This window comes from Passer domesticus, chromosome 4, assembly GCF_036417665.1.
Source record: "Passer domesticus isolate bPasDom1 chromosome 4, bPasDom1.hap1, whole genome shotgun sequence".
NCBI classification, from domain to species: Eukaryota; Metazoa; Chordata; class Aves; order Passeriformes; family Passeridae; genus Passer; species Passer domesticus.
Window position 1 is genome coordinate 71,706,429 of NC_087477.1, and position 27,214 is coordinate 71,733,642.

Sequence of the window (27,214 nt, forward strand, 5' to 3'; positions counted from 1 at the left end):
GTTCCTCTGATGAGGAACACTGCTGATGAGCAGGTGGAGGTAATGGAAATGGGCTGCCACCTCTGATTTCCTTTCAGCTGCCCCACAGCAAGGTACCCCTACCTGAATACATGAATACATGTGTCTACACTCTCATTAGCAGGAATAAGAAAATCATATTTGTGTTCCAGAGACTGGGAAAGGTGCTAGCAATGAAGAGTGTTTACAAAATATCCACTCTTATTATGGCTGTTTCAGTTTAAAGCCGAGCTTTCCCTGGTTGTATCCACTCATGCCCATGTTCTCCTTGTCTTTTTCTAGAGGAAACTGCAGCACCAACTTAAAAGTTTTATGTTTTGTGTACTTTTACATACAGAAAACTTTTCTGAAAAAGGAGGCAATGTAGAAATAAAGTGACTTCACTTCTGTTTTGGGGCAGTGTTTTTAGGAGTATCTAGTGGTTAAATGAAACTTACATTGTGTTGTCTTTTGGTGGAACCATCATTTAGACTGCTATTAATGCATTTTTAATCTTTGTTTTAGTTTTGATGTTAAGCTCTGCCTTTGCAGTCTTACTTTACAAGATCTCATGCTTCTTGATACTGAACTCAGAAAAGAAAAATATGTGGTAGGTACTTATATCTCATTTATAGCTCATTGTTTTGAACATCTTAGTTGAATATTAGTTTAGGGAATAACGTAAACAGCTGGCTAGGTGAGGTATTGTGCAGGAGAGTTGCATTTCCACATTATTGCCTTTTTTTTTCCTCCTATACTGCATATATATGAGCTTCCTAAGGAAATAAAATATGATGAAGTATAGTGGTCTGTGAAATACCAATATAGCAAATACAAAAAATTGGTTTTAAACATTACTCCAGAGAATAACATACAGCACTTGAGGCTCATAAGAAGTAATAAATTATTTAATGGGTGAGTTTGTCTTAGGGACAAACTTGCTTGTTTGTGTTTTGCGACTCCAAAGACTTAAAGCTTTTGGAATAAATGGAAAATTCAGTTCATCTGCATCAGTACCATTGTGGTAAGTACAATAGTTCTGAATTTTTACAATTGTGGGATTAAGGTACCATTTAAACCATATTGCATCAATATGACCATGCATCAAGTCACAGCATCCAAAACTGACAAGGAAAAGAAAAGAAAAGAAAAAAAAAGTACAATTAAGGCCATGGGATATTCAGTAATGATTGTTTGTGGTGCCTAGCTATGATCAGCACCATTACTGTTGCTGAGGTTTAGCTCAGTAAATATGTACCTGGACATAAAGTCCTAACTTTTTCCTCCCCTCTTTTCTTGGGCTCAGTTTAAACAAATTGGTAATTTCTGTTACAATTTACTAAATCCACTGAGAATATTTCAAAGAGTGGGATTTTCTGAACAAATTTCTACACAACCCAAAGGAGGAAACAGGAAAGTAAACCTGGGAAGCAATTTCTTATCTTATTGTGGGTGGATTATCCATGTCTAGTTAGATGAGAAAGGGAAATTGTAATCAGATTCCAGAAGGAAGTTTAGCTTGATTATAGAAGGTTGAACTTGATGTCAAGGTTAATAATCAATTTCTAAAGGAAGATAAGTAGCAACATAGTGATGTAATCACAGAAACACAGAGAAAATGAGCATTTAACATGCTTTCTGGCCCACCAGGAATCACCACAAAAAACTTTGACCATTAGCTGAATATTTAAATAGCTTTATATTTTTTGCCAGAAGGAAAAAAAAGGGAAAAAATAAATCAGTCTGAGAATAATTTCTTCCTTTCCCACTCTGCTTTCTCTGATTTCAGTCTTTCTTGGCATCAAATCTAAGGAAATACATCCTTTTCTATCAGTTTTCTCCTGAACCCTTTTTTTTTTTTTTCTTTTTCTGTCTATGGTATCTTGGTAGTGTGTTCAAAACTTGACAAACTCCTCTCCAAAATATTTGCAAGTGAGATCCAAAACATGACTGCTATATGGCAGTCCATATGTTTTCCAGATTTTGCTCACCTGACGTATTGGCTTCAATAATTGTTTCTATATGTAAATGTGTACTTATATATGTTTTTATATGTTTCACTCTGGCAAGTTCTGCATCATCTTGTTTTCAAGATTATGAGAAACAGGCAGTGGCTGTTAAACTTCATGTTTTTTTGTTTCCACACTGGAAAATGCTGCAGCAGTTATTAATGAAGTGAATTAATCTTACTGAAACTCTAATTGAGGCAAGAGGGGAAAAGGTTAAGCAAAAGTTTTCCCAGTGTTAAAAAATTCAAAAACATATTTTTGAAGACACTAGTATTACAGTCTTAAAAAAAAAAGGCACACAAATGGAAAATAAGTATTTTTCTTGCAAGAGAAGCTAGCTAGAACTTGAGGTAGTTTCTTTTGGGTTGTATATAGAAATGTTTGATGTATTATGTGGCTGACTACAGTTGAAGTCAAAGTAATGAGTCTTTGGTATCTTTTGAATAGTTAATATCTTCCAGTTTAGGGGTTCATTAAACTTTAGAAAAATAGGCTTTGTACTTTCAAGTGATCTGCATTTTCTCCAGTCAAGAATAGTTTAAAATGTGTCTGTGTGGTTACAAGGATATATGAGATTAGGGATTATCTGGATTATCTTCCAGTATCTCACTGTAGCCAAAACCAGAGAATTTTTCACAGTGGAAGTACTGAGAGTCGCTGATGATTTACCTGTTAATTTATCTGCTGTTTCTCTTATGATTTTGCTCTCTGGGTGATTTATATCAGCCAAAGTTATCACAAAGATCTCCTCACAATGACAAACAGGCACTTAATCTGGGTGTTGTTTTCTTCCTTTTAAACAGATGTTTATTCAGATTTTCAAGATATACCTCACAGACTTCTGTCGTAAAAAGAAGATTACTGATGGTTTGTTGAAGAAGATCCTTTTAAATCAGGAAAATGTAAGTGGGTTTGTTGGTTAGTGTTTAAGACCACACAAAATAAGAGTTAATTTTATTCCCACAGCAGGCCATTTCACCTACTCCTTTTGAACAGCCATGTCATTTGTAATCTATTGCTGAAGAAAATGCAAAGAAACTCCTTTGTTAGTTGATTTCCTACATTACCTTGTATGCTTTTCCTCTTTGTTGCTGTATGAAGTGCTCTATGTAATCTGTTAAACTATTTTGTAGTTGAATCCATTTAAGCAGACAGAACATTTTGAACCTTATTCACTCAAATTTAATAGTTTCTAATTATCAGGAGCTTTGGTCCCAGATATCTTGCTGATAATAAAATAGCAGGAAATAAAGTAGCAGTATGATGCTCAAGGCTTTCATCATGGAAAAATATACTTATTTTCCTCATAATCCTTTTTTCTTTCATGTACTTGTATTGTAGTCCGTATGCCACTTGTGAACTGGAAGACATATATTGACAGTCAATGTGCATTTCAGGTAGAGTCACAGTACTATTGTTAAGGTTATGAGAAGGAACAAAAAGCTTTACAAAACTATAGAAAATGGGAGAGTTATTGTTTCCACTTTCCAGTTTAGAGTCACAGAAAAATCTGGATTGAGAAGCACATTTCAAGATTGTCTGGTCCAGCCTTCTGTAGGAAACTTTGTCTTGTGAAAGGTTATCCAGTGCCCTGCCAATCCAAGTCTTGAATGTTTGTACTGAGAGCAGCCTAATCACAGCAACAATTATGCTTTTCTTACGTGTAGATGGAATTTCACATCTGGACATTTGTCTATCAGCTCATGAGCTCTAGTGGTTGAATACTTTGTGCAGTCTCACAGTCTGTGAATTACTATAAGGAATCTCTGTAGTTGTACCCTATTATTTATATCAGAAGGTATTTTGCCTTAAAGCACTCTTCTGCCTTAAATCCTCAGGTTTTGTATTCAAGCTTATAGTATTTACTAGATGAAAAGTGAGATTAGATGTGCAAAATCCTTTTACTGGTGGTCTTCTGGTAATGACTTCAAACTATAAACAGAGCTAATCTAGAACAGGCATGTTTCCTAATAGAACCTAATCCTCAGTGAAGTCTGATGGCATCGGTGTCCTCATGCTCCTAAGATGCTGCAAGACAAGGACTAAATCCAAATAGTTAGATGCAATAATTGCCAGAGAGTCCAGTTGTTTAAGTGCCAGTATGGTGTCCTATGTGATGGAGAGAAAGATCTTGTAAACCTGATAGTCTTAGAGGTGAGATATCATACAAGGAACAAGGCTGGTTACGACCACCATGTAAAAGAGATGTTACATGTTTTATTGAAGACAATATTTTCTACTTTTACTTCTACTTATCATAAAAATGCATGGGATTTTGATGAAATTGTTAGTGAAGCTTGTCAAACTTTACTTACATTTCTTTAAGGGTATCATGTTAATGCATTGATAGTCAGAAGTGGATGGTATTAGAAGTCAGTGCTTGCTGTGTAAGGCATGTTGCAGCGAAGGAGGAGTCACCCTTTTTGGTATCAGCTTACTAAGCAATGGCAGCAGACTAGTATTTGTCAGCAACATCAACTTTCATGAAAAATCAGCCTGGTTTCTAAAGGACTGAAAAACTGTGAAACCTCATGTAATCATGCAGCCTATAATTTGTCCCTTGTGAGCATTACGGGTGTGTTCATCCATGTGTGTTCATCCAGCACTCTGCAGGAATCACTATCTAATTAACACCTGGATACTTATCTGAGCTTTTAAACACAGCATGTGCACTCATATCAGCCATTTGAGATGGGGCACATGCATTAAAAATAAAAAATATTTGTAGATAGATTCCAGGAGTTTTTAGTGTAAAAGCTCATGAAGCAGTGTTTACTAATGAATTCAGCAGAGATGGACTACAGTCTTGACTACTCACATCCTAGTGGAAATGAATGTATTTGTATTAAGTTTGCTTCAGAGCTGCCATATATCTGGAGATTTCCTTGCTTGCTACAGAAAGTACATTACCAAGAGACAGAACTTTCTGAACATTCCTGTTCAGCTTCCTTAGCCATGAGCCAGAACTGACATACAGATTCACTCCCAAATTTAGAAGTTATGTCTGTTTTTCTGTTTAAGAAATCACTTGATTTTTTTTCCCCCCAGGATTTTGAAGAATTACAGAAACAACTTGAATCTAGACTCCAGAATACTGAAATGTCAGCAGCCCGTAATTCAGAGTTCCAGACTCTAGAAGACCTAGAAAGGAGGGAAAGGGAATATTCCGAGCACGTAATAGATAATGTAAGTTTCTAATTTTTTCTAAAATTTTGTTTTAATGCTATTATTTTGATGGGGAGTTCTTTAGTGCAGTGGTTTTGTTGAGTATTCCACAGTTAGTATTTTTTATGTGTCCTGAAAATATTTTTCTTTGCCCCAGCAAAATATTTCCAACTCCCTTTGGGTGTGAATATGTTTTTATAGATAAAACATTTTTTATGCTTTTTGTAAAACACTACTGTTTTATCAGCTGAGTAGTGTCTGGTGCTTGTCTGATGATAAGATTTATTTCAAGCCTATGTATAGCCTGATTTTTAGGAATGTTATCCTCGCATCTTGCTTTTATCAAGGGAGTAAGGGAGTAATAAGAGCCTACAATTTTTTTCCAGCAGAAAGAAGTACTAAGACTATAGTTGCTGGGCAATGTTTTAGTATGTTTTTTTAATTTACTTCAGCAAAGCCTTTTTCTTTAGCAGCTTTCTGCTTGAGAATATATTTGCATTTTTTGATGTGAAAATACAGTTTGATAGCAGGCATTTGGGTTTTTTTTTTCCTCTAAAGTAGGTTCACTGTGTCAGTATGGCTTTCAGGCTAGAAAACTGGAGCTTAAGAATATTCTATGTCCTGTTCTCCAGTAAACTGAGTCCCAGCCCTGTTTTTGAAGTTTGAGCAAATTGACTGCTGATGAAAATGAGAGAGTGACAGCTCTGTGAGCTACCTGTGCTGATTGACCGTGGCACTTCAGCCCTGGACCAAACAGCCCATCATCTCAGCCTTAGGCCTTTTTCATACAGGAGTTAACATTTTTTAATGTCTGGTGCTTAAGTGCTTCCCTGGGAATTTTCTCTGCTTTCTCTGAGCCCTTCGCTTTATAGTGGAAATCCTGGTAACATTGGAACATCTGTGTCAAGTTTCTTTTGCACTTTAACTTTGCTCAGTGGAAAAAATGATTGTTTAGAGTTTTCCAGAGTTAGTCATGTAAAAATAATTGCTGGCAACCTTGCTGAGCAGCATGAGGCATTTATTCACCAGCAGCGACTATCCTTCAGTGGGTCTGTCACTCTTGTGCCTGCAGATGCTTTTCGTTGTACTGAAAATAATTTCCCTCTATGCAGATTTGTATAGCTCAGTACCTTGAACTAATCCTGTCTTCCTCTGGAATATAAAGGGTTTTTTGCCATGCTCACAGATGCCATAATCACTTTTTTTTCTCTGAAATTCATGGGTACTTAATAGAAATTGTGGCGATGGATGATTTTTTTACCTTCATGTGTACGAGTAATCCCACAGGGCACAGAATATTGACAGTGTGCACAGTCATGTTTGTGGAATCAGAACCTAAAACTAGGGATTGTCCATACAATAATCTATCAGAATTGGCACATGCACTGTGTTGGCATAAAGTATTTCATTCCAGCCAGCAAAATGCTTACGTAGCATCTATCTATGAAAAGCTTTGATGGTGTAAAACAGTAATAATTTTCAGTTTTTCTTTTTTTTGGTAACAATATTGTTTGACTAGAATACCTGCTCCTACAGCTAAATAAACTTCCCAGAATAAAAGGGATGCAGTTTATCTTCTGGGTTTTTACCATCAATACAAAAAAATATTATAGGCTCTTATAGATGCAATATGTAGAGAATTAACAAATTCTTAGCTAGTTAAAAAGAATTACTACAGTTATTTTAAAGGTCAGGTTTGACCTACTGGTTATGTGCCACCACCAATATATTATATATATATAATTTATATATATAAAATACATAATAGTCTCTTTAGCTTTGCAAATTGTTCAATATAACTAATACTGAGAGCTGTCTGACTTATATTTCAGTAGACTCCTATATATGCCTCTTTCTGTAATGAAATACCAGATGATTAATGAGGGAACATGGGTTGTTTTTGATTCATATTCCACAGATGGAAGCCTTCTGGAAGCAGACTGACAAAGCCCAGCAGGATTTTTTGGACCAATCAAAATGCTCAAGTGCCAAAGCAACGAAGATAATGATGGATCTGACTGAGAAGATGATTGCAGTAGAAAGCTTGTTAAGTGAATCTCAAGACTTGCAGGCAATGGTAAAGTAAAAAAGAAATAAAAGTTGAGACAGGTTTAGTCAATCTGAACAGAAAGAATTATGTCAGTGCAGAGTCTGTCAGTCCTGCCTCAGGAGTGACGTAGATTGCTTAATCCAGTTGGTCTCTTTGAGCTTTATTGTAAAGAGCTCAACTTCCATTGCACTTTGGGAAGATTGATAGGAGAATGATCTCTCTGCACTTGAGTTCTACTTCTCAGAATTCCATTTAGCTAGTCATATAAGGAAAAAGTGTTATTAATGCAGATGGTTAACCAGGAGCGAGAGTACAAGATCCAATCGATGGAGAATTGTTACTGTGGGCATTACAAAATTTTGTTTTATTTCAAAATATTTATTCCACTTTGACTGACAAATCCTAATTTAAATTTGAGGGTGATTCTATGTGTTCAGTGACTATAATTTGAATTGAAAATTGTTATCAGCTCTTAGGGATATGGTCTGAAGAGGGAAAACTGTGTTCCATCACCAGCACTGTGCTTTATGTTGTGTTAAATCTAACAGATCCTTCCTTGTTTTTTGCACAGGATATGCTGAAAGAGTTACATGTAATTTATAGATTAGCATACAGTTGGAATCATTGCAGTAATTTGGTGTATAAACAGATACAGTAATTACTAGCTTGTTAGTTTTGCACTGGAGCAGCTCAGTAGACTGAGCTGGCCAGGTATGAAAAAAGCCTTTGCTGCTTGTCACACTTGACCCAAACTGGGCTGCTGTACAGTAAGTTCCTTCAGATGGGCACACTGCAGATAAGATAATCTGGATACAGATACGGGAGATATTCCTGCCTGAAGTCACTGTGATGATGCTGCCATCTCATTGCAGAGTTCATTGTAGGTGCATCTCTATTGATTACAGTAGGTCAGAGAATCATAGAATCATTTGGTTTGGAAAGGAGCCTTGAGATCGAGTCCAGCTGTTAAGTTAGTACAGCATTGTCAAACTCTTTCTAACCTTGCAGCATTGTTTAAAGCAGCTGCACTTTCACCCAGGAAATCTTTCTCTACTGTGATCGTGAGCTGCTTCTTTAATAGTGCCATAAAAGCTGCTAGGCTGTAGGCAATTACACTAATTTTTAATATATGTATTGAACTCTGTCTGACCATGTGTTTGAAGGAATCACAGCATTATCAGAATCAGGTATATGTCCTCATTTCAAAATAAGTACTGGTGTGCCATATAGTAACTTGAAAAGAGGTCCAGGATTTCCATGTTGTCTTCTGTCCATCTATCCTTCTTGAGTATTTAAGTTTTTTCTGCAAGACTGTTAAAATATTTTCCAGACTTAATGTCTTCTTGACAGCTACAAATAATGAAAAACAGCAATAATTTTAGATTAGCAATTGCAACTGAACATGCAGTAAACCTACTGCTAGCCTGCACTGATCAAGGCTTCCAGAAGTATTTAAGTACATGAAGATGGTGATTCACATGGTTTTGAGAAGCCTCAGTGGTTTTCTTCGTGTTCTAGGAATCAGTAGTTCAAAGAAAGGAAAACACAACCAAAGATACATTCTTGGTTTCTAAACAGGACTTTATGTTTGGTTTAGGACATTCAGGAAAGGTTATTCAACTGGGAGCTTATGGTGAAAATGATTGATTCACTGAAGTCCTCTATACCAGAAGAGTGTAAGGGTAGATTAAATACTGTGTCAAATATTCTGGACCACTTAACTGTAAAGAACAATCTTTCAGTCCGACAAAAGGAAGAGCTTCTAACAGACCTGCACAAGGCCTTCTGGGAACAGCTGGCACATTACAGTAATGGTGAGTACTTAGACTGGAGCTCATGACTTACATGAATTCTCATTGCTTTAAAGAGTAAAAAAAAATTACAACTTCAGCTGTATATACCTCTCTGTTTTAAAAAGATACTAATGAATTGACCAGGATCAGTTTTATTCTGGAGGGTATATGTTTGGCATGGAAACTTTGACTTCAGGCCTTTTATGTCTTGTTCCAGGTGTTACTAGGTACTTACTCTATAGTTCATATAATCTAATTCCATTAATTTGAATTGTACTTGCTACAAGTATTTGTGATATTTGTCCATTTACTGTTCACATACTTGGCATTGCTGGTCATACTGGCTGACATAAGACACTGTCTTAGGATTTCCTGATAGCATGTAAAGCCAGAAGCAGTTGTGCTACATACAAAGCAGTTGTGCTATCACTCTTCTGAAAAGATAATGCTAAAGCTTAAGATCTTCCTATAAATCTCTCTTTTCTTATGTTGAACTAAAATACTTCTAAAATGAAGTATTTTCCTCTTCCTTTTGCACCTCTTCATATTGCCTATCTGAAAAATACAAAGTCATAATAAAGTCTAAGCTGACTGACCACTGATTTAAGGTTCTCCCTGTGTCATTTTGTATGTTACCTAATGCCCAGTGTTGAGAAATATAGCCCCATCTTCTCTGATAGGTGCTGTTTCAGGGCTCAGTGCCTCCCATCAGCACTCACAGCAAATAATGGTAAACATCTAGCCAGAAGGAAAATAATGCAAACCACTTCAACACAATTTCCAGAACCATTTCTGCTATTTTTGGACATATTTAAAGAAAATTGTCAGAGCAAAATGGCATTAGGTTTAGAGTTCAGTGAACTGAATAGTCAGAATGAATGCAGCCTTGTTGCAGTATATTCTTGCTGCAGTGCTGCTCACTCACTTTGGGCTTAGTGGTGATAATTTGTGCCTTATCTTACAATCATCAATTCACAGAATCACAAAATGGTTAAGGTTGAAAGAATTTCTGGAGGTTGTGTGGTCCACCCTGTCTGCTCAAGCAGGTTGAGCTACTGTTGGTTGCCCAAGATCAGGATCTCCATGTCTCTCTTTACTTGGCTGTGGAGCCCAGAACTGGGCACAGCACTCCAAATGTGGCCTAACCAGATCTGAATGGAGAGAAAGGATCCCCTCCCTCTACCTGCTGCCTTGTCCAGAACCCCAGGTCCTTTCCTGCCAAGCTGCTTTCCAGCTGGGCAGTCCCCAGCATGTGCTTGTGCCTGGGGTTGTTCCTCCCCAGGTGCAGCACTTTTTACTTCCCATTGTTAAACTTCAGGAGATTTGCATCAGCCCATTTCTTCAGCTTGTCAAGTTCCCTATGCATGGAAGTACAAGCATGTGTGGTGTATCAGCCACTCCTCCCATTTTTTGTGACCTCTGCAGACTTGTTAAATTAGCACTCTGCTCCATCATCCAAGTTTCTGAGCAGAATTGCCCTCTGTATTGACCCTTGGGGTACACCAGTAGGTGCTGGCTTCCAGGTGGACTTTGAGCAAGTTTTCATTCCATCTCACTGCTCATCCATCCTCTTCTCTGTGAGGATCTGTCAGGAGACTGCATTGAAAACCTGCCTGAAGTCAGGGTAGCCAATATCCACCACTCTCTGTCATCTACTGAGCCAATTATTTCATCACAGAAAGTGCTGCAGACTTGATCCTCTTTCAGAACATCTAGCTGTGTGAACAGTTTGCTGATATTCACACATACAGGCATATTGTGATGTAGTTTCTTTCATGGATGTTTGTTTCTAAAACTGTCTATGCCTAGTTCATAGTTTTTACACAGGTTCAGCCACTAACATTCTTTAAGCATAAATGGTTGTCTGTGGGTGATTTTTCCTTCTTTTTGTCAACTTTTACTTGTTCCAAAGCAAAAATACCTCTGTCAAGGCCTTTTTATGCAAAGTAGGTTTTTATAGTTATATATAACTATATATTATAGTTGGTACATCCTGTGCAGAAGAACATTATCAGCCTCCTGGTTTTAGATAGAAATGAAACATGCTTTAAAAAAATTATCTGGAGTGCAGCATTTATTCCAATAGAGCCTTATGTTGACCTTTCTTATGAGCTTCTAAATACAAAAGTTAAACTGTACCTATAATTCACAAACAGAGCACAAAGCCAGCAAGACTGTGCTCCTAGGGTATAAAATAAGGAAATAGTAAAGAATCAATAGTGTTTAAAAGTAAAACACTGCTACATTTATTTAAGTGATATTTTCATTACAGGCTTTCCTGTACTTTTGGTGCACCTTCAAATGTTCCATGAGTGCCTCATCAGCCTGTAGATAAGCACAACAAATTAGCATGGAGAATAAATAACATTCTTAATGCTGCAGTACTGTGCTCCTTTTGTTTCTCTACAAAATAATTTCTCTTAGTTAAAGCAGCTTGGTGTAGAGGCAGAACAGCAGCCACAGGTAACTGTTCTTTTTAGCTGCTTGTGTCAGGAGTGTAGTACTGCTCTGGGGCAGGGTAACTGGGGGAAATTAGTAAAATTCTTCTTAGGTGGACAGGCAATGAGACATGAAGTGGCAGAACATTTAAAGCAGTGATTGCACTCAGCAGCCCAGGATGCAAATAGACTCGTTAATTTATATATCACTTGGAGCTACAGGGGGAATGAAGTGGGGAGGAATTTAATCCCACATTAGCAGCACGAAATTGGAGGGACCTTGACAACTTTTACTGCAGGTTCTTGGATGATTCACTTTAGAAGTCTGGTATGTATGGGCTGCATGCCAGTTCAAGCTAATCTGAACTAGCACTGCTTTAGACCTTTTCTTCCCACCATATGTTACTGCCCCTGTCCTTGCAGCAGCATTTGCATATCTTCAGTTAGGTAATGAGACACTTACCGACCTTCCTGAAGCAGGAGGGGGAGGTTTGGGTGCTGCATGAGGCAATCTGTTTCTTGGACTAACACACTGCCTTTGCATAAAAAGCAGCACCAGTGAAAGGGAGGGTGCAGGATGGTAGCAGTCCAAAAACCTGATAGATTTAAGCGCCATGTAACAATTTAGAAGTTCACATCTAAAAAGGCCATCAGGGTAAGAAGCAAATTTCAAATCCTGCATGGTGATTACTTGCCTATTTCACTCACTAACAGATCTCCGTGAGCTTATGTTGTGTGACAGTAGCAGATGCTGCTTTCTCCCTGTGGAGTTGTGGTGCCTAATTGTTTGTGGTTTATGTTCCAGAGTGCATGCAACAAAGTAAAGACCTGATCTGGAAACGGCTGGAGTGCCGTGCGAAGAAGAAGGAAGAGTTCAAACGCAGACAGGAAGCTGAACGTCAGAGTCTCCTTAGCAAAACTTTTCCTACTGAAGATGTTCATCATTTTCTCAAGGTGGACAAGTAAAAGCTTATTTTCCCTGTTCTATTAGTTTTTAAAGCCAAATGTATTGCAGATTTCTCCCAGTTCTATAAAACTGGGAATTTAGGGTCCTTGTGAGAATCATGTGTGGTAGCACAGGTGGGCAGGGTCAGAACTTCTGCTGCCATGGCTTTTCCTGCAGCATTGGTGTTGGTGCATTGGAAGAGAATGCCAGTGGGGTTAATGCAAAATTGCATGTTTCATAGAAAACATCTTTTACTTAAGTACTGTGAGTTGCTTCAAGACAGGAAATACCTGGAGGAAAGTATCCAGCCTGAATTACAGAAGAAAACAGTCTGCACTGATCTAATTGCTTTTCTATGAGTGGGGTTACTGAGGCTCAAAAGACTTACCAAATTTCAGAGAAGTAGAGGAAAAACTAATTATGATCTCTGGCAGGATGCCTTAGAGAAGGTTTGCAATTGATAATTTAATATGGTATACAATGGCCAGTGTAACGTTTTTGTGCTCATATTTTCTATAGAGATTTGTTATTATTGTTCCAAATGAATATACAAAATTAGAGTTCTTGGCTGTAAATGCTGAGAGCTGCAAAATTTGAGTAACTGCTGACAACTGCAAACCCAAGTTATTAAGAATTTAAAAAAATCAATACTCAGTTTTTGTGAAAGTAAATAATTTAAGGTGAAACTGGTTACATCCAGCAGCATTAAACTTTTGATGAAATCTAATAACTTAGATAAAATTACTGTATGAGAAGACCCAGATTCCATCTGCAGCAAACTATCAGAATTTATTGGTCTTAACCCTGCAATTTTGCACCATGGGGCCATATTCTTTAATTATATTGTATGAATTGGATAAAGCAGTTACTGTTTCTGTATGCACACTTACCTGGCAACACCTCACTCCAAAACGACTAGAGCACTTTTTGTATCTTTGGCTTTTCATAACTTGAGACAAATAATTCTGTCACATTTTTGTAGCCAGTGTACACTTGTGAATGTATTTTCCTTTTAGACACCATTGGACACTCTTGGACACATCCCAGATTCATTGAACAAAGCTTAAAAATTTTGCTGTAAGACCCCTTCCCTACAAAGGTACAGCCACACAGCTTTGTGCAAGAGATGCTCTGTTCAGTGCACCTGATGAACAGACCATTAGTCTAGAGTTTAATTAAGCCTACTCAACACCTTTCTGTCAGGCTGAGCAGGGAGGGGCAATGTGCACTTCATGCTGCAGGACAGAACACAGCTGAGCTTTAGGATTATGAAATGCCTGTGTACAAATTATGAAAGTCAGAAACGTAAGCCTTTCTGCTGCACAGTGAGAAAGTCTTTTGTCCCAGAACAGATGGGGTCTTAAGTGTAGAAACTCTTCAAAGAATAAGAAAAAATTGTACCTGCAGCTCCCATGGTTTGACTTAAATAGTACAGTAATTATTTTGGGAGAACAATCCACTTGGCACTGAGGAGCTATTTTAAGTTTGTTTCATAATTTCACAGCCAGCCCAATAGTAAAAGAATTGATTACAAAGCCTCACCATGAGCCCAGAGCTGTACCCACCAAAAACACTTCTTTTCTCTGCCTTTCCCCCTTTATCTCATCAAGGGCTCACACCACCATGGTAGCAGCCTTGCCAGTAACTGACCTTACTGCTGAATTTTAGGTGGTTGCCAATTATGATTTGCAACAAACTTCATTCACATCAGATTGCTCTGAACACAAGTAGGGTGGTAACAATTGAGTTGATGCAGATCTGATTTTTTTTATAAGACAGAATGAGTTATATAGTAAAGGTTGGAGTCCCTATATCCTTCTTTCTCCTTCATCTATGTTTCTGTTGGAAAAGGAGCATTTTAATTTTGTCTTTTACTGGTAGGGAATGATCAATGAATGATCAAGGAATGATCAATGAAGAACACAAACCATAAAGTGTCAGTTACAGTAACCCAGTCTGGCTCTGCCTACCCACGGTGGAAATACAAGTTATAGCAGTTAATTTGTCAAGTTCTATCATAAAGTATGACTCCATGACATGTGTGAGCTTTCAATCTACCTCTACAAGAATGCTGAAGCATTTATGGGCACTTTGGTTTTCTTTAGCAGAGCTCTATTGACATTCCTAATGAAGAAAGCCATATTTACCATGGGAGTGAAAGCGAGCACTTGGCAGATTAAATCAAAATCTGTAATATTTATGTGTAATGCTACTCAGTAGTCTGTAAATTGAGGTAGTCTTTGTCTGTGAAATACAATTTTCCATGAGCCTGCCAACACATCCACAGTCACAGTCCTTGCATGAAGAAAAAAAATTCATCCCTCTTAAAACTGTGACCAAGGACCAAGTCAGGACCACATCATAGACAGCCTTTTAGGAATCACCATGGGTCCTGGTGACCCGACCTGGATGCAAAAGCCCTGTACAGTGGGATACAGCTGTAACTCAGGTGTCTCATGGTGATGGCAGATGGCTGTTCTGCACCTCATAGTAATGGCTGTGATGTAGTGATATTTATACAGTGGAAGGCAGGTTTCAAATCAGATCATTTCACATGTTTTCTAGTAGGATTTACATATTATTTAACCCCATGTGGCTGGGGCTAAGAAATTTTATACTCAAGGCTGGATAAGCTCAAATTAAAGTGGTAAGGCAAGTTCCATTTCCCTCTGAGTCATGGTTCCAAGTAAACAGTTACTGTTGTAGTGATACCTCAGAAGAGCATCAAGGAAAAAAAGAGAAGGATCACAAGAAACTATTAAGATCTTCTCTGCTATTTAAATATACCTACTATGTTTCTTTTTTAGGCTTACCATGACCTGATGGAGAAACACTGGCAAGCACAGTGGGATCTGGAGGAGGAGGATGACTGTGAGAGCACAGAGGCTGTCGCCAATCTCTACAAGGTGCCACTTCTAGTGATAAATGTCATTTGCTAAATTAATTTTGAAGATTGTCTAACCCCACTACAGTGTCAGGCCTTGGGGAAGATTGGGGAATTGCAGGAAGGATCACCTCCAGGAATTACAGCTCCAGTAAGCTGGGTTGACGATGCAGAAGTTGGAGGCAGGACAGTCTTCCATATTAGCTTGCCTTTTCCAGTATCTTTCCAAAACACTATGTTTCCTAACCTCATGTTAGTCAGAAAATGTCTGCATGGTCTGCCAAAACATGCTGCCCAGGTGGCTGCCAAGGTTGCAGTAATGTTGAGAGCATACAATGTTATTACTACCAGGAGGGAGATTTCATTAATGTGGCATAATTATCTCTTCTGCACTGTCACGGGATGATACTATTCTAAGTGAACTTCACTACATCTCCAAAGACAATCTTCTTATTCGTTTCTCACAGAGAAATTTTTTTATTCTAGTTAGTTCCATGAAATAGGTTCAGATCTTTGGTGTAAGTAATATTTTAACACTTCTTTTTTGTTACTGATTTGGAAAATTCCAGGAGCTTCATGCTTTTGCATCATCTTTAATTATTTTCTGCCTATGCAGAAAAAATATGATAACATGATCTGTCTGGTGAAGCCCAAAACCATAGTCAGTAGTGACCTTTAATTAGGCTGGAACGAATCACTTTCAGCTCAACAGGATCTTTGTCATGATTAATTATGACCAGCTCAGGATATTGTGGAAACTTGTGGTCCCTATCACATACGGCTAATATGCCCATACAATCTCAATTAGCAGTAGTCCACATGCACTTTTTCAAGTTCATTTGATAAAAAAATGAAGCCAGTGAATCAGAGTAGATTAAATGTACAAAGCTGTGTAATGTGGGAAAAATCAACTTGTTTGCTGATATTACTGTGCTCAGTTCATCATCCATAGTTACTAACTTCTCCATCCCCTTCCTCAATTCATGTGAAGTCTGGAGACGAAACAATTTATTTTTTAATCTACACAGTTCCTCCTCATTTATGAAATTTTATTGCTTTCCTTTATTGTGTACTCTACTTTAGTAACACTAAGACAAGACTGAAAATCCTATGTCTTTCAGTACTAAGCTAAGTTTTCTTTCCCACTAAAGAGAAATTGGTTTGGCTAAATTAGGTTTTTCTAGAATTGCCAGGTTGCCAGGAGAACTGCACAAACTTGAATTCTGCCAGTTCACCAAGCTCTAGGCCATTATATTCCATATTACAGCTACTCTCCTATGACTAGATCCAAACACTGCCAGACATGAAAAGCTGCAAGTAATGTGATTCAACTGGCATCTGTTAAATGTGGGTCCACAAATCTTTATTTCTACTTTCTTTTTTCTGCAATAAAACATTTTTACTGTGATATTTAATATAATGAGCAACTACACTTTCTCCCCTTAACTCCAAATAGAGATCCTATGAACTGTTTTAAAAGAGGAGGCTGCTTTTGAATATACCTTATGAGCTAGAAAGAAGAGATAATACGAATGAGCATAGCCCCACTGAAGGTAAATGGGGCTGTGCTGACTTCTGCAGCTGAGAACAGTGCAGTGGTTACATGTTTTCCATAGCCAGGGGCATAAAAGCAAAACTAGACTTGTTAAAGGAAGGAGGAGCATCTCACAAACACAATGCCTTTGCTTCTCTCTCTGCTCCACCACACACCCAGAGCAGAAGTGGAGCAGGTACAAGCACAGGTCTTTCCCTGGGCAGCAGGACTTCACCTCTTCACTTAGTTGCTCCAGTTTTGTCATAGGAAGAAAATGCAGGGTAGCAATGGGAAGATTTCAGAGATTTGAGATCCTCCACAGTGCAGTTGTGTGACTGCAGCTCAAGTAGAGTTAAACAAGCAGGCATTAACAAGCTGGGTACCAGCGAGCCTCACATGGCAGCATCAGCTCTGTGCTACAGATCTGTGTCCCCACTGGGTTTGCACTTTGTAGAAGCAGCTAGTTTGGGCACTTGTGTAAACACTGCAAAGCCTGATGTTGCCTTTCCAGAAGATCTGCACTCCCTGAAGCTTAACTGACAGTCATTTGCCTTGCAAATGGAGAAGCTGAAACATGATCTCAATGAAAAAGGTGATGTTAAAATATAAGGAAAAGGTCACCATGTGGCTGAACAGGGAACCAGTGAGTATTCTCAGGACAGAAGAAAAGGTGTTACTAACCTCTAAGAGCCACTCCCTTGTGGAAGATCCTTAGTTTGTTCCCACAGTGCTCTTCTAAGCCCTTCTCAAATTTCTATGCCTTTTCCATTTTTTCATTTTTCACCTTTTAAACAGATCAGGATAGATTTATATAACCCTCTAGCACTAGGGAAGTCTGTACTGCTACAGTACATGGAAGAATTATCCAAATTGGTGAATAAATATGTAAAAATTCAATGATCTGGAAGCTGACTGTGTTTGCATAGAATAATTGAGTAGGTTTGTTTTGTGTACGCATGAATAAATCAATTAAAATGATTTAACCAAGGTCAGTGGAGTCTGTTGATGCCTGAAGTGAATGAATGAGTTATATTTGGAGGATTTTCAGCCACACTACTGGATTAAAATAGTGTGCTGTAGGTGAATAGTCTTGTGTCTAGACACAGGCTCCATAACTAATTTTTGAAACGTGTGTGAAAAATGAGGGCAAATTATTTTGATTATCACAGTATATCATAACTGAAGGAAAAAATGTGCAAATATAATTGGATGGATCAAGCTAATATTTTCTTGAACACGGTCTGCAGAATGATCCTGTATACAAGGGATTCTGTGCTGGTTTTACCATTATTTTCTATTACGTGGCAGTAATAAAACACCACCCACCCCACTCCCTGCCCCCGTACATCCAGTTCTGTTTCCCTTGAACAGGTTAATGGCTAGGTCAAACCTGTCTCAAGTTTAACATATCAGATAGTCACCAACCTTTAATATTTTCCCTCTTTTTGTTGTTGTTGTTGTTGTGTGAGCTACCCGTGTATTTCAGTAGGGAAAGGAGAAGTGAAGAGGTTGGGGGGATAACACTGTTATTAAGAAAACAGACATGCAGATTGCACAGAGGAAATCAATTAACAGCTAGGAATTACATAGTACGTGGTAAGATAGGTCTTTTTCTTCTGCCTTTATTTCAAAACCATAAAAACACAATTTATTCTCATTTATAATTCCCCTTTGCTGATAGCCGTTCACCAGAATGTTATTTCATTTGGCTTGACATGGGAATAAAATGCACAAGAATTTAGACTAAAAGCTATTAAGTCATGAGTATTATCAATGGGCAAGGCAGTAGACATAATTGTGAGTTTGAGGAAAAGTATTTGATTTTTTCTATTGTTAGTAAAAGGGAAAAAAATATTTTTTATAAAAAGTAGAGATTCTCTGAGACTTGGTCTTTCATTACTTTTCATGTGTAATTTTGTTAACATGAGATATGGTTAGGGATGCTGCACTGCATTTTTGGGTACCAAGAGCTGGCATCTTTTTAGGGGGAATCAGTCAGTTTGTCTCAGGTGGAGATCTCTATCAAGAGACCTCCACCTCAAAGGCTCACTTTTGAAATTTTTGCCCTGTGACTTACCCCAAAAATACAGCATCATCTAATAGATTAAATCTGTGAACTCATACCATGAGAGCCCATTCTAATTCTGGGTTTGGGCACTATTAGGTTTGTTTTGGTTGCTTCAGTCAAAGCTGATACAAGATGTCTGATAGGGGTAGCCTTCATTCTGAAGTCATCCTCTTACCTTACTGTATAAGAAAATGGATTTTACCACTATACAGATTCACAATTGGCTAATAGTTAGATCTCATGAACGATGTAACCTTGTCTACAAAGGCATATTTCTAAAAAAGGAGTTCCAACAGAGAAGATTGGAACTGCCTTCTGGGTAAATCAAAAACCAGTGAGGGGGTGAGACTGAAATTTCAATAGACCTCCATTTTAAATGTGTGGAAAACAAGTAGTGGAGCTTTTTTATTAACTTGTGCTAAGAATGACTTCAATGTCACTGTGCTGTTTTGATGTTAGGATGCTTAAAATCCAGTAGACATTTCGTTTTCTAATTGACTTTCCAGAATTCTTCACATGGAAGAGAGAAGTACGTGCAATCAGCTTTTCCCTGTTTCCAGTGGTGTCTCTTCTGAGTGTATGTGGAGTATCTTCTGGTGGCCAGTGGTGTGTGTGTCCAGTGTCCCAGAATTTTGGATGTATTTATGGGATGTATGATCTGAGTATTGAATCTCTGTCCTTCCTAAGATACAATATGGTTTGGGAGATGAATCTCTTACCCCCTAACCAAGTGTCCTAGCCACTGAACTTCTGGGGGCACATGCAACAGTGTTCCACAGCTTTGATCAGATACTTAATTCCTTCAATAAAATGTTCTATCACAAGTTAACAAATAGTTGTACAGTTGCCTCCTTGAGGCATATATACTTTTCAGTGGCTGCTGGCATGTAAAATAAACTACAACCAGCCTTTCTAAATACATTTTCCTGCTTCACAATTTCATCTATATGTAGGAACCTTTTAATCTTTTAGGTTTAAGGGGGAGAATTAATATTGTTCTTTGAGTGAAATCTGATAAGCTTTGTATTTCCCCAGGTTTTTGACAAAATTATATATTTACTGCCTTGTTTAAAATTCAGATGCACTCAGCATTTTAATCTAAGCCCATTTTATTTCCGTGTATACCCCATGGTATTTCTTTATGTATTTCTCTGGGGATTTTTTGAAAAGCTTTGAGATTGACTGCCAGGTACTACAAACAGGTTCATTCAATACTGCAATCAGCTGTTCTATCAATAGAATCAATTTGAATAAATTTCATTAAGTCAAAGCTCTAAAAACAAGAGATGGCATATCAGGAAGCTTGTAAAAAATATTTGTAGAGGCTCTAGTCCAAAAATAAGATCCTGGAAGCAGTACTTTTCTTTCCTGTGAAAAATAACTTTTATAATACATGGTGTGCCATCCCTGCTCACAGACAGACTTTATTGCAGTTTGAAATCAAGTACATTCCTTAGAGTACAAATAGTTTTGAACTATTTTGTTAGTTTGAGTCACTGGGTAGAATTCAGCCACATCTGCAATCGTTCTTAAATGTAGACTTAGTATTTCCCCCTCCCAAATTTTTAAAGGCCATTTTGCCACATTTTTTAAGTGCTGCATTAAACAGCATGGCCACTGTGCTGTCCCTGTGGTGTGGCCTCTGGGTACAGCATGCTGTCCTCTTAGGTCTAGCATGCAAGGGCTGCCTGGGCTCTGATGTCCGTGTGATTGTCACTTTTATGAGGTGATGACTTATCTATAAGTCATTTTGTGGGAACCAGACCTAATCACATTTTTCTTCAGTAACTGTGGTAGTGCCAAAGGTAAGCATACAGTATAATTTGAAGGTGCAGGGGGTACAGGGAGAACAAAATGTCATTGACAGCCAGGAACAAAATACCATATTTTTGTTCTGTGCAAAATATTTCATGGCAAATAACAGAGCTGTGAGCTGTGCTGGGGAAATGCTATCAGTTCCAAAGCAAAATGTGTTCAAAAGGGATTTAGCTGCCATTGTTAAGGAATAGAATTCCTTAACACCCTGCCTGAGATCTTTTGATCTACTGCTGTAGAAATGCCACAGACTCCTCTAGACTCCTTCTGAACTATTTCAGACCCAATAGAGAAATTCTTGTATCACTAAACACCCAGTAAAGGCAAGAGAATTAATATGTCCTGAAAGGCTGGTAAAGCTCAGAGGAGAGATGGTTTACAGAGATAGAGCCATTATTCTGTAAAGTTGTATGGGATATGTAGATTAGAAGTGCAGTATCTTTGAGTTTATGTTAAATCTGAGAACTTGGAGTCTTGGATTTTAAAATAACAGCAGAAGAGAGAATTCAAGTTAACCATTTGGCATTGCTTTTGGCAAGCTAAGCCAGGCCCACAACTACACAGATTATTAGGATGATATAAATTGTGCCTCTTGTTGTAACAGGAACTTGTAACTATAATAATTAAGGAGTTAGGGCTATAATACTTCAGCACAGGATGCACCTGTGCAGCAAATGTTCCCCTAATGACACTGCCATGTCTAGATTGTGAGCAATCACTAGAAATGGGAAGAGTATTATCAGAAGTTGGATATTATGTTGGGTCTTTGGCTACTAATTCTCATACCCAGTACTCATTTTCAAAAAGCTGTAGTCCAATTTGCAAGAATTCAGAATACTTTGAAATTAAAGAAAGCCAGTGGGAGCTGGATTCTGAAAATCCTGCCTCATTTAAACAGGTAAGAAAGTGGAAAGAGCTGAGATGGCTCATCTCAAAGGTGTAGTGAACATGTTTTTTAGTGTTGTGCCTCAGTTTTATCCATAAGAAGAGGTTACTGCAGGGAGCTGTTAAGCTATTTATTGTTTGTGAAACAGCTAATTAATATGGTGATTAGCATCCTAGAGGGATCATAGGAGGAAAATAATAATTTAGTTCTCAGTGCACAGCTTGTATATTTTACAGTAAATGAGAAATATTAAAATGTTTTGCAGAAATCAATCACTTCAAAGGGTGTTTATAAACCTAAACATGGAACAGATAAAGGTGGTGTGAAAACATTACATGAATCCCAGATGTGGGCACAGAACTATATTTCTTATTCAACCTAAATTCTGGTCTTTATTTCTTGTTCTTGTCCTTGCACTTTTCTATTATTATTTTCTAGTATTTTGTATTTTATAATTCAATGTCTAGCAGTTAGAATGGAGTCTTACACATTAGTACATTATAGCAGTGTTTGCCCCTCCCAAAAAAAATTCCACTAGAACTTCTGTTGTCTATAAGCTGCAGACAAGCATATTTGACATCTAGATAAATATCCCTGTTTCTGTTGAGAGTTTCTATTTTTTGATCATCTAAGAAATGGTAATTCAATCTGTATTTAAAAGAAGGCAGCATCTAGAAGATCTGACTTGTTTTTTTAACAGGAATCCTTAAGAGAGTTTCAAAAGTATTATCAGTATTTTAAAGAAAATAAATATATGTGTTTTCAAGAGGGTTCACACTGGTTTGCAATGAAAGCAAGCCCAGCTAGACAGTAAAGCTTCTTGAACTGGTAGGATTATGCAGAACTCACAGAGAAATAGCTCATCATCCTGCAGGAATCCTGCAGTGTCCTTGTGACTTTCCAGTGTGGTTTTGTTCCCTTTTCAGCTGGGAAAGCTACCTGTCCCCACTCCTGCCCAGAAATTATCTCAAATGGCACCCAGTTTGCCAACACAGCTTCTATCACCACTGTGTATTTGACAGTGAAACTACAACTGAGTTTTTAGCTTGGATGTCATCTGACTAAATCACCACAGTGCTTCTTGTGAGTGAAACAGCCTCAGCAATTTAAAACTGTTCATATGGGACTAGTTTCATTAAAACCACTAGAAGATGTTTGTTTTCCTAGACTTGAAACTATTCTGCATCAGGAATGAATTTGAATAATTCTGTTCTTCAGGCATTAAAAAGTGTCATATTTTGAAGTACCAACTACTGACATGACTAATGTTACTTTTGTCTAGCTAAAAGCCATAGCATCCTTTTTAATCTTCCCTCTTTCTTCATTCGTTTCATATCAGCACCTGAGAAAATGTGCCTACAAGTTGTGCTACACTGGATTGTTTCCACAGCTACTTTCAAAATAGGTGTTTTTATAACACATCACCATAGCCAGTAAAACAAGATGTTCTTTTCTACTGCAGTCACATGTGAGCAACAGCCAGGGCACAGAGTCTCATGTGCTCTTGCCACTGTTGCATTTTAAATGCCTTGTGTAGCTTGAACCAAAACATTTTGTTGTTCCATCTACAAAACCTGGTCCTTTTAACTCAAGCCTTAGTGGCACTGGATTTTAGCTCTAGGATTTGGACACCAGCCCAGTTATATTCACATGGTTCCCACACTGGCATCAGTCAGGGAACAGCTCCAAGGGGCTGGGAGTTCACTTTGTCACCTGTTTCTCTCTGTCCCTCTCTGTTAGGAGCTGTACTCCAAGGCTTCCAATGCTTTAGCAGAGCTGGTGACGGAGCTGTTTCTTCAGACCCTGCCTGTGGTGACCAGCCTCTCTGTAAGAGAATGTGAGCTTCTGAAAGAGGAATGGCAGGAGAATTTGGTCCCTCAGCTGGAGAAATGGGAGAACCACCGCCAGAGACGCTGGAAGCTTTTCCAGGAACAGCTACTGCAAGAAAAAGAAGTAAGATCCATGTTATGCTTTGAGATCTCAGTGTCTTAAAAATGCAATACAGAAAAAAAAATCAAGATACTTATCTGTGGGGATGTTTAGTATATAAATATGTAGTCTGGTCCAGACACAACTCTAGGCTGAGGAGGAGCAGTTTTATCTGCAGCATGGAGTGGGTATGTATGCTGTGCATGTAGGCTTGCATAGAGGAGTCAGAGAGTAATTACTGAACATCTGTCCACAGTGTTTGACAGCTTTGTCAGCACATAAACACTCTCTGGCAAGGCTGCTCTCTGATGTCCTCGACTGTTGGCATCTACAGAAACACTTCAAAAAAAACCTTCACCAGGTCTGTTTGGAGAGGGTACACATAAATACAGTTTCCAGGCAAGGAAGCCTGGCAATGATAAATATTTCTTACTAATTTTTATATATTAATACTGTAATAACTGGAAACATATGATACATACTTTTATAAGCTTACTCTAGTCTGCAAAGGTGAAAAAACACACGTCCAGCTTTCCTGCTCTGTGTGTGCCCAGCATAGGGGGCATTTACTCCAGAGGAGAAAACAAGTAAATGCTGAGACAGGTGTCTTTAGCATCAGACTGGGGCTCAAATATACCTTTGGTTTATTCATGCAGTGCTGTGTCTCTGTTAACACTGCTTCTAACACAGCTTAGTCAAAGAAAGGCCTTCTCTATTCAAAGGTGTGTCCTTTCCTAAATGTTGTGTGCTGCAATGTATAGAGTAATTGGAGCTTCTTAAAAAAACGGTTGGCAGATTTCTTTAACACTGGCAGAATGGTACTTTCCCTTGCCCTCATTCTCCAAAGTGCCTAGAGAATCCAGAACATTGTTAATGAGGTACTGAGCAAGTCCCTAAGTGTTGCAAACTGCATTAAGGTGTTCAACTTTTTCACCTACTCACATTTAGGATTCTGCTGTAAAACACTGTGATTCAAGAAACTGTGCGCTCCCTACAAAATCTGGTAGAGTTGTTTGCTAACCAGTGGCTTTAGAACACCCTTGGCAATACAAAAGTAAAATTTTTCATTGAAAATTCTGAGACATTTCCTTTTTTTCTTCTATATTTTCCTTAATCTGGAGTTAAGCAACATGCACCTTGCTGATCTTTTTATACTTCCATTATTGTAACTGACCTACTTTGAAAAACAATTTTGTTCTTCTGGTGTCACAGGGCTATTTAGCAAACTAAACTAAACTGTGCTTAGGACCAACCACTGATGCCAATGGGTCTGCTCACATGCTTAGTTGCATTTGTATTTTCCAGGACTGTTGGCTGGCATTTAGTGTTTGATTTTGGATTGCTTGTACCTTTAGTGATTATTGAAACAATGTCTGACCTCAGTTTTTAAAAAAATTCTTTTGCCCCTTTTAATCAAGGATTAGGTTAGAATACCTAACTTGTCAAATTTAAACCTTGCTGTTGATTTTCACATTCATCAAGGGTGCACAAATTGCCTGTCCTCATATGTGCATGGCCTGAGCAGCCTGGTCTGGTAGGTGAACTACAAGCACATCTTGTAGCACACAGAGCCCTAAGGAGTGTGGTGGGATTCACTGTCACTAAAAAGCACAGAGAAGCAGGAGGTTCTGGTGTGCAACTTGTGAATAATGTCATGTCAGAGTGCACATTGGGGCACCTCTGCTGTGGCCCTTACACTGTCCCATTGAAGCTCAGCATTGTTCAGGGCTGCAGAGGATGTGTTTAACAAACAAGACTCATCACAGAGGGGAGACATCTCTGATGTTTTGGCCCAAAAATGCTGTTTGTACATTTCTCTATTGCTATCATTGGGCACACTTTTGAGTGCAAAAACCAAACCCTGGGAATTTTTCTCAAAGGATGGAAAGGATTAGTTCATCTCAGGTGCTCAGCTGCTATTAGCATTGGTCTTTGGGCAGCACTGTGTGATGGATTCATTGTATGTGAATTCAGTGTTCTGATCATGCCTAAGCATAGGTTATTTAAATTAGAAAATTGGCTTTCCATCACTTTGTGTACCCTGGCATGCATAATGTAAAGCAGATGACTTCCTAGCTGGAAAAAAAATAAAGGGTTTGCTGACATCATTAACAGTAATTACTGAGATACAGAGCTATAGAGGAATTAACTTAGCAGTGACAGAGCTCTCGCATTGGTCTCTGAGTCACCAGCACTGCAGCTGGGCTTTATTCAATACAAAAACTTCCTGAGTGGCAGACAGAGCTGTCCTAAGGACAAGTGATTCTGCAGGATAAATTCCAAGAAGAGATAAGAGTTTCTCTTAGTGAGAAATTCATCTTATGAGTTCCCAAAACAATATTTTGTGCAGGAGCCTAAGCACCTTTTTTAACTTAATGCTTGTGGCTTTTTGGAAAGGATTTGAACTGCTTTGTCTCCAAAGAGAGCATGCAGGGAGATAACTATTCCACCAAAGCTAGGCTGGTAATATAAAACAGCAGCATGAACATTTAAGCAATAAGCTGACACTTGCGTCCTACAAAAAGGAACACTTGGTTTCCACCTTAAGAAGAAGAGATATTGGACATTTGTGCCAGATGATTATGTTGTTTGGGAGAGCCCATAGATGTTAGAGTTCTGGGTTTGACAAAAGATCCATAAATCAACAGTCATATTGACAGGCCTTTTAAATTGTCAGGCATTTTGCAGCAGGAGATATGTCTTTCATTTGCCTCTTGATAAATGTGCTATGCTGGGAGTTACACAGTCACCTGCTTTACAGGCTTGGGAAGTCAACACCAGAAGACTTTTCACCAGGGTATTTATGTGTGCTTTTCAATGTGGCTCTAAAAGACATTTTTCCCTTTTACTTGAATCACCTTTTTTTTAAATGATCTTTCCTAGCACATTTCTGGGATATGATGTCCTTTGGGTGAAAAGAAACACTTTTACAACTAAAAAGAAAAAATCAGTTTCATATATAACTTTGCCTTGTAGGCTTGAGGATATGAGTGAGGCAAATGGGAATAACTGACAAATGAAAATAAATTTTGAGCATTTTCCCACATAGTCCCTAATTCATGATTTCTGTAGAGAGCAGTTCCAGGGAGCAGCCTCCTGCACCAGGCTGAGACTCGCTTGGCAGTCAGTGTGCATCGCACCCCATCTACAGGCCGAGACAGAGAAATCACTTTCCTTTCATTCCCTGAATAATCTGTGCTAAAGATGTCAAAACAGAAAGGAGAGGCATATTCCTCACCTTTATTGCCAGAGAGTAATACTTAACTTCAGCAGTGCTTCAGAAGATCTTGTAATGCACCTGTGACTGAGAAGCAAAACATTTGGAAGCCTACAGAATAAAAATGGGATGAGATTTCCATCCATTCCCACATCATTGCTTGTCACCCAGAAAGTTGGACTGGCACCTGCTTACCAGTTTTGACAGGGTGGGCATTTTATCACTTTCTCTGATTAATTTTTTCATAGCGATTGGAATAACACTCCAAGAAGCCAGACATTCCTTAGAGCTTTACTCCCTCATTTACCATACTTTTGTCACTGGTTTTACTGGTTGAATGCAGGGATCAGAGAGCCTGATCTCCATTCCAGCCCCTAGATTCGTGCAGGAGCATGAGTTTGTCCCCTCCATACAACATATCTCTGAGCAAAGTGAGGCTGTTCCCAAGAACTGGAAAGCTGAGAGATGTGCCTGGTGACTTGA

The 27,214-nt window shown here is 38.4% G+C and overlaps 1 protein-coding gene across 2 annotated transcripts in view; it reads left to right on the plus strand.

Annotated features, from left to right (window-relative positions):
• The window catches only part of EVC (EvC ciliary complex subunit 1), a 49,018-nt gene that overhangs the window by 6,941 nt on the left and 14,863 nt on the right, over positions 1 to 27,214 (plus strand). For both annotated transcript variants that reach the window (XM_064418685.1, XM_064418686.1), the window contains exons 5-12: positions 523 to 607; positions 2,810 to 2,908; positions 5,055 to 5,192; positions 7,090 to 7,248; positions 8,819 to 9,035; positions 12,258 to 12,406; positions 15,206 to 15,304; positions 23,326 to 23,538. In XM_064418685.1, the coding sequence (XP_064274755.1) occupies positions 523 to 607; positions 2,810 to 2,908; positions 5,055 to 5,192; positions 7,090 to 7,248; positions 8,819 to 9,035; positions 12,258 to 12,406; positions 15,206 to 15,304; positions 23,326 to 23,538 (1,159 nt within the window). The remainder of the gene's footprint in view (positions 1 to 522; positions 608 to 2,809; positions 2,909 to 5,054; positions 5,193 to 7,089; positions 7,249 to 8,818; positions 9,036 to 12,257; positions 12,407 to 15,205; positions 15,305 to 23,325; positions 23,539 to 27,214) is intronic.